Source organism: Coturnix japonica, chromosome 3 (genome assembly GCF_054131305.1).
Source record: "Coturnix japonica strain WE chromosome 3, WE-NBRP24, whole genome shotgun sequence".
NCBI classification, from domain to species: domain Eukaryota; kingdom Metazoa; phylum Chordata; class Aves; order Galliformes; family Phasianidae; genus Coturnix; species Coturnix japonica.
Window position 1 is genome coordinate 17,194,125 of NC_140665.1, and position 8,112 is coordinate 17,202,236.

Below are 8,112 nucleotides of genomic sequence, written 5' to 3' on the forward strand. Positions count from 1 at the left end.
TGAGTTTTGCAGGGCTGTCTCATAGCCTCAACATACAAAATCTCCCCTTCTGTTTTTGTTGACAAAAGTTGGCATTTTGGGAAATGAGAAAGCGAGAAATTCTTTTTAGGGTATATTTGGCTTCTTGTTTGAACTAGCAGATGCTCACAGATGGCGCGGTGCTAGCTGGGCTCCTGAGTTTGCATGTAGAACCAGCACTTCCCTATGGCACATCATGCTGGTCAGCTGGGCATTAAGTCTGTAGTGTGAGAGGCCAGTCAAACTTATTACACATCTTTTGCTGTTGAAGCTGGTGAAACAGCTGGGCAAGTGTGCACACATCTGCATGGCTTTTTTTCCCTGTTAAAGGGGTGAAAGAGGTGCTCTTGAGCATCAGGCTCTGCACAGGGCACTGGAATTTAGTGAGAGAAAAGGCACTGGAGAGAAGTCATTAAAGCAAACACAGAAATGCAAATACAAACTTCAGCAGACCTGATTAGACAAACCACTGTGGCTCCCGCAGAGCTTTTCCAACCAAATCAACCAATCGGTGGATGTGGGCAGGAGGCCAATACACAGCAGTATTGGGAAGGGCTGCCTTAGCTTGAGGCACCATGGGGCATCTGGGGGTCATACTGGGGGGGTGCCCCATATTTCTAAACTTTAAGATTTCCTTCCTGGGAATTTCTGGACCCTGACTGCCCTTCCTTGAGAATGCTTGTAGACAGGTCTATATCCTTAACCAGTGCTTCGTGGCATCTGTCCCCAAGATGCCCTCCACCAGCCCTCCCTACCTGTCTGTTTCCTGAGTGTTTCTCTCCACCTTCCCTCTGCAGACACGTTTGCCAGTAAAGTAGCAGCAACGCAGGACCAGTATGCGGACGCCTCCATCGGGAACGTCACCGGGAGCAATGCCGTGAACGTTTTCTTGGGCATCGGAGTGGCATGGTCCATTGCAGCCATCTACCACGCGGCACACGGACAATCCTTTGAAGTCTCACCCGGCACTCTGGCCTTCTCCGTCACTCTCTTCACCATTTTTGCTTTTATCAGCGTGGGCGTGCTGCTCTATCGGAGGAGACCCGAAATCGGAGGTGAGCTAGGCGGGCCGCGGACTTCCAAGCTGCTCACATCCTCACTCTTTATCCTCCTCTGGCTCTTGTACATATTCTTCTCATCTCTGGAAGCCTACTGCCACATAAAAGGCTTCTAAAGGAACAATCAGAGATAGTAAATATATGTATATCTATATGTATCTATATAGAGCAATATATAGGTATAGATATAGATATAACGCTGTGTATAATAAAACAGAGAAAGAATAAAAGAGATTCGCCATGTTCACACACCTGCTGATGGAAAGCAGCTTTGGAGCCTCCTTTGAACTAGGCAGGACCCCAAAGTCGGCTGGACCCCTCCTCGGGTGTCCTTACTTTGCAACTCTACCAGTGAGAGCAGCCGGCAGCCCCTGAGCACTTTCCCATCACTCCCACTGACTCCGGGAGGATGGATGCGAAGGCAACTGGGCGAGTCGGCACAGGGAAGCTCAAGCGGCTGGCTAGAAGTGGAGCCAGTGGGCAAGGAAAGGAGAGCAAGGGCCCCAACCTCCTACCATCCTCCGTCTGCCTTCGCCACTTGGGAACGTCTCCTCCGGCCCTATTGGAAAGAAGCAAGAGACCAGACTGAAGACAAGGGGAAATTGGGAGCCTTCTAAGGATAGAACACAACCATTTTCATTGTTTGATTTTATTTTTTTCTTCATTTTGATGTGTGTACAATTAGCATTCCTCCTCCCTTTCTCCCCACTCCATTTTCCCCTTTCCCCCTGTTCTCTGTGCTTTGGGGACACAGCCATGTGTCTGGTGTCCTGTGCTGAGGTCCCACCTCATCCCTTCCTGGGCATGCTATCACAGTACTAGTAACATTTGCATGAACGAAATGACCCCTATCTGTATATAACATCCTATAGCGATAGTCCTTCCAGCCGTGTGGGTTGATCATTGCTGATACAAGTGTTTTCTTTTCACCTGGTTTTATTTATTACAGTTAGTTTAATTTCTCCCATAGGTTTTGGGGTTTTTTTGTTGTTGTTCTTCTTTGGTTGTTTGTTTCCCCTTCACAGAGAGTGACAGGAGGGAGAGCTTTCCCCACTCCCTGCTCCGTGCATGTGTCTCGGAGAAGCAATAACAGCCACACGGACATAGGTTTTCTGTGTCCTTGGAGGCCAACTGGCAGCCCTCATTTCAGGACCTGTCCTTGGGACTGCTCCTTCCCCACAGCCATTTGGAGGCAGAATATTTCAGCACAAGGGCTGTAAGGAGTTCTCCTGGTGTGCCACATCAGGGCGCAGCCCTGGTACAGAAGTGAGGGGCTGGTGAGCAGGATGACGGGGAGGAGGCAGAGCAAGGGATGTGTCTGGCACCCAGCGAGCATGTCCCTTCTGAAGCCAACGGAAGGGGCCACTTCAGGATGCTTGCAGTGTCTAACCCTACCCATGCTTCCCACCAGCCATACCAGTGTCCCAGAACGACTATCCCCAGCATGCATACCCACCGGTGAGCTCCTCCAGCCTGGCTGGAATGCACCTCTGCACCGTAACCCTTGGGCTGGGGTATTTGTATCCATTGTGAATAATGTGCAGGAACTTCAGTGAACCTGTTGTAAGAGTTTCTCCAGGAGTCTGAAGATTTTTTTTTTTTCCTTGTCAACCCTATTCTCACTTCTGAAGGGTTATTGTGGTTTTCTTTTTGGCTTTTCATTTGTTTTAAGGGAAGAACTGAACACAGTTGCAGGTTGTTCAGGTGTGTGATTACCGTTATGTACAATGACTTCATTTTCATTTGTTTGCCTTCGTTGATTTTTCATTGTGTGTATTGCCCACCACTATAGGCAGTGAGTCCACTTATTGTGATGATCCTTATAAATGGTACACAGTGCACAGACAAATAAAGTTTGCGATGATTCCTCATGGACCCAGTAGTGCTCCTGCATATTCTCTACGGAGAACCCTCCCCTTCCCCCTTGTTGTCTCTCTGTACGTGGCACCCACCTATTTCTTCATCACTTTGCCTTCGTTGTGTTTCTGCTGCCAACAAGGGCACCAGGGCCCTCACATGCCCACTTCTGCCTCATGGGAGAGAATCGAACGCTATCACCGAGCCTGGCCCTCTCCCAAAAACCCAAGGCTGCTTTGTGCCACCCGATCTGCCTGCAAGCACTCGGCATCCCCCAGGATGAGCACAGGTTGAGCATCAGCATCACTAAGCCAAGCGCGGTTGCTCACATCCACGTGCTTTCCCCAGGCACTGAACTATATGAGCAGAGCAGCTCTCATGACCCAGTAATTACATCTCCTGAAAGGTGATGCTGGTGTTTCACTCTCATCATCCTTCGCTTCTCTGCAATGAACCGCACTCACCGAAGTAATTAACAAGTCAAATGGGACTTGTGCAGCAGCCTGCTTTAACAGGCAGTAAATAACTGTTCTGCTCAAAGAGCCTTCCAGCGGGGATGATGGAGCACTGCTTGCTTAGGACACGGCCTAAATCACGCAGTTAACGCCAGCCTTGTTTATGCTGTTACTCTCTGCCAGCCGCATGCTTTTGGCATCCGTAACAAGTTTGTGCAGAGCATGATGCCTCCTTGCCCAGCAAACAGCACTCCTCAGGACATGTGGGCTCCAGATGCCCCCAGTTTTGGGGGTGATTTTCTCCCTGTGTTCATCACTTCCTACAAGGACAAGAGGGCAGGGGAGGGCTGGAGACCCTTTCTGGTAGACACGTGCTTCAACTATGCCAAGCAACTGGATGTGGTCTGTGAATTCAGTGTGCTATTTATTTCTGCTGTGTGCCAGGAAGAGAGGACTGGAGCGTATGTGTTATTGTAAGGGTTATTTTTAAACGCTTGGGTATGAAGCGAGAGCGGCGGTACTGGGTGCTACGTATATGTCTAGGGAGGAGGACTGAACACCTTACCAGCTCTAAAGTGCCAGCGTGCCAGAGGCAGAGAGAAGAAAGAAAGTTTCATGCTGGAGGGAATGATTTGGGAGAAGTCTTTGCAGGATTCCTCCATGGGCTTTGGCACCTGCGCCCATCCTGGGAAGCACATTTGCAGAGCGCCAGGAGCCTCCCCGGCCTCACAAGATGCCCAACCACACACGCACACAGCTGTGGGAAAGCCTGTTTATCTTGTACAAACTTGACTTGTGCAGGAAGGCATCCAGAGGCCTCTGTATTCTTGCAAAATGCGCCGAGGGACAATAAATACAGCCAGATTCCTCACCTTTTAAGGACTTGAGACTTCCCTCTTTTGGAAGCAGAGGTGCCAAGCTCGTCAACAGCCCTGGCATGAAGGGATGGGAACACTGCCGACACAGGCACTGCTGACTGGATGTCCGACATGTGGACCAGGGGCAGCACCGCAGTGTCCCCCTATTTCTGGAAACCCCATTGAGGGGCTGCCAAAGCACGTGCCCCCAACCCGAATGCTGTGACTGAGCTGGATGCACCTGGTGGTCGGGATGCAGTATCAGCAATGCCCCCCCAGCATCATGGGTGTGAGGCCAGGCAAGCGATGGCCACTATGCTTGTTTCCAGGTGGCAGAGGAGAAGACGGGCACACTGAGCCTTTCCTGCTGGCTTTTTCTGTCCCTCGCTCATGGGGTGTTGGAAGTTCCAGCGTTTCTGCTGAATTTCCACGTCGTTGAGGCCCACGGATGCTGTCGCTCCCCCACCTAGGCATGTCAGAGCAAACTGAACACTGTAACTGGGGGCTCAAGGTCCTCTTCACCTCCTTCAGCCCAAAAAAGCACCTGCTCTCAGCACTAAATGCTCTAAAAATCACCCATTTGCTCCACATTACAGTGGGCAGAGCTAAATCAAGGCCCATTCCTGCTGCGTGGTGATGACACGAGGCTGTTCAAAGCAGGTAGGAGTCAATGTCCTTGCTGGGAGACCTTCAGATGCAGCAACTTCTGATACAGACCCACCCTTAGATCTCCTGGACCCTCATGGGACATGGGGGACATTCACAGCCCTCTCCCTTGGCCACTCTGTGGACACTGGATTTATTTCCTCTCTTCTATGCCCAACTCAGAACCTGTTCCAGACCAGTTTGGAGGTGAAACCAGCTTTCACAGGCTGCTGGCTCTGTGGTGGTCTGGTCTTGCTGAGCAGTGAGAGCTGCCTTGAGCAACAAGACAAGCCAGCACCTCACCTATCTGTTCCACACGGCTTCCCTCTCCTTCCCAAGTCAATGTGTATTTGTTCCCCAATGGCCACCCTCCTCACAAGGCTCCTCCAGCTCCTGCTCTGCACAGAGCACTAAGCCCACAGTGTCCCACGGCAGGAGGCTGCGCTCTGCGGATAACCCGGCTCTCCAAGCTTCCCGAAGAGGCCACAGCTCAGCAGTGTGGCCAGATGGGACTCCATGTTGGTGGAGAGAGTACAGCAGGGAGCCCTCCTCCGAGCTCCAGCCTGATGCTGGGACAAGCAGCCAGACAGTGGTAAAGCCACCTCAGGACCAGAGCTCTTGCAGCCTCATGGAGGCTCCCATCAGCGAGGCAGAACCCCGCTGGGGCAGGGAGGGAGAGCCCAGCAGCACTCCTCAGCCCTCCGAGCCCCGGTGGACACACCATGCCTGGCAGCCCCCAGCTCGAGCCTCCCCATCTCTTCTCTCGCGCGGTTCCTTGTCGGCTCACACGTTGCAGCTACACTATTTGAAAAGCCATACTATTTGTTGGTACGACTCTTTTCGGACTGTCAATTTATATATATTTGTTGATAAAAAAGGTCATCTTGGGAGACGCTCGTGGTCTACTGGGGAACAGTCACCCAGTGCTGTATATTCTGTACATGCTGTATAAACAAAGCAAAGTATTTAAGCCTAAATGTTTGTGGGGAGAGGGGAGGCCAGCAGTGGGCAACCTGGCATCCCCTGGGGTGAGTGTGGACACGGGGACGGGACCCGGCCCAAAAACAGGGCAGTGCACCCGGAGATGCGAGGCTACATTGGAAGCCATGGTGACGCCGCGCATCCCGTCCTCAGCAGAGCCTGGTCATAGAGCCTGCCCCATGCTTTCCGTGTCCTTTGAAACCATCTGAGACAGTCGTGGCAGCCTTGAGAAATTGTGCTGAGCTCATCTATTTTTCTATCTGTGGTGTTTCCCGGTTCCTAGAGAGTAGTGAACAAGTTCCCCTGTAGCTGAAAGTGACATGTTCAAAATAAACATACGACTGCAGAAGTGGTTTGTAATAATAATTTATTTGAAATATTCTGCCAAAGATAGCTCTCTTCATGGTCTGTAAGCGTCGTTTCTCTTTGCTCTGAATGTCATTGTGGAAGCACCTTTCTCCCTGCTCTCTTTGGAAGATTTGCTTTTATTTTGGTATGTTTAAGGGCAACGAAAAAGACCCGTGTTTTGGTTTTGTTTGCTTGGTGTTAACCAGATAGGTATGTGGAGGAGCAGAGGGATGCAGGGGGGCACAGGGGGATGCAGGATGACTTCTGATCAATTGGGTGATGGATGGGACACAGCAAAGGGGAGGAGATGTGGGCACGCACCTGTGGGATGAGCTGGGCCCCACGAAGCCACGCCTGGGGGATCACACTCATATGGCCCCACAGCCACATCTGCAATGAGTCAAGTCAAGGCCTGGCCTGATGGGTGTGGGTTTAACCAGGGGTGAAGCTGCCCAGATCCTTCTGCTCCAAACTTAGAGATTTATTTTTCATGTTGGGGAAAAAACAACAAAACAAGAGTCTTATTTCTCTCCCTTGTAATTTCTGCTTGAATGAGCTTTTTAATGCTAGGAAAACACCTCCCGTCATCGTTTCTGATCCTCACGCCTGTTGCTCCGGGAACTCATCCATACCCATCAGCCCCCACCTTAGCAGAGATCCGCACGGCCGAGGGGTTGGGCTGGATGGGTCGCCGGGTTGGGTGGTTCGTTCTTTTTGCTTCTGGGCAGAGTCATAAAACTCCTTGATGGTAAGAAGCCAAATGAATGGATCGGTGACAAAGAGACGCGTCGGGAACGGCTCCTCGTGCGCTTGTGATGGAGAGGAGGCAGCGGTGTGGGGTGCGGGGGGTGAAGCGGGGACATGGGGTGAGTGGGATGGAGCCCCCAGCAGCATCTGCAGCCACGGCATCATGGGGACGGGCGGCAGCTGGGAGAAGACCTGGGTTTCTGATCACTGTGCATTTTGTTAATTAGGGAACTCAAATAGTTTTATTTTTACCAAAAAACAAAAAAAAAAAGAGAAAGGAAAAAAAAAAAAAAGAATAAAAAAGCCAACAAACAGATAATCTTTATTCCGGTAAAGACAACTGTTGACTTGAGGTATATATATATAAATATATATATATATAAAGCATATATATATATGTTATTTGAATGGTTTATATGCTACATAACATGGAAACGTTGCGAGGTGTGTCATCCCAATGTACAAAATAAACGACTTTTCCCTGCATGCTGCCTGGGTATGTTGTGACTTGAATTAAGAGGTTGTATGTTACCCGCCCGGGGAATGGCCTGGCGCTGTCCATCACATCACACGTGTATTGCTGCTGTGTCGTGTCCGGTTCCGACGAGCCGTCCGTCATCCGTGTGCTTCGTGGGAGAGCTTTATCGTGTTAAGCCGTGCTGTGTAAACCTTCTCATTGCCTGCAGTAGCCCAGAGTTGTACAAATCAGTGTCTTCAGCCGTTTTTCCTAATTTGACCACATTTCCTAACACGAAATATAGATGTTTGTAAATTCTTCATTCATTTTGTCTTTATCTTTATGGGGTTTGGTTTTTAATCTGGCAAAGAGTTGCCCCCAAATCACCTCCCCTGCTCATGGCTCTTGTACCCAGTGGCTCCCTGCAGCCAGAACTGGGCGATGGGTGGAAGTGGGTGATGGCTCAAAGTGGGGGCGGGTGGAACTGGGGGTGGATGTGATGGGGGATGGATGCAACTGGGGAAGGACGCTGATCACCGCGATCCTTTGCAGCTCAGCAGGACGGGCTCCCGAAGCACCAGCACTGCTTGTGGGTACTGCCAACATAGAGACCCATGAACCCAGACAGGCCTTTGGCAATGGATGCCCGTGGCAGGACGGGGCTGGGTGCCCACCTGAGGAGCCCCCAC

At 50.9% G+C, this 8,112-nt stretch overlaps 1 protein-coding gene across 18 annotated transcripts in view; it reads left to right on the forward strand.

The window, feature by feature from the left end:
* SLC8A1 (solute carrier family 8 member A1) overlaps positions 1–7,745 on the forward strand; it is a 113,284-nt gene extending 105,539 nt beyond the window's left edge. For all 18 annotated transcript variants that reach the window (XM_085542823.1, XM_085542827.1, XM_015857026.3 and 15 more), the window contains one exon: positions 816–7,745. In XM_085542823.1, coding sequence (XP_085398949.1) covers positions 816–1,192 — 377 coding nt within the window. In that variant the 3' untranslated portion in view covers positions 1,193–7,745. The remainder of the gene's footprint in view (positions 1–815) is intronic.
* The last annotated feature ends 367 nt before the right edge of the window (positions 7,746–8,112 follow it).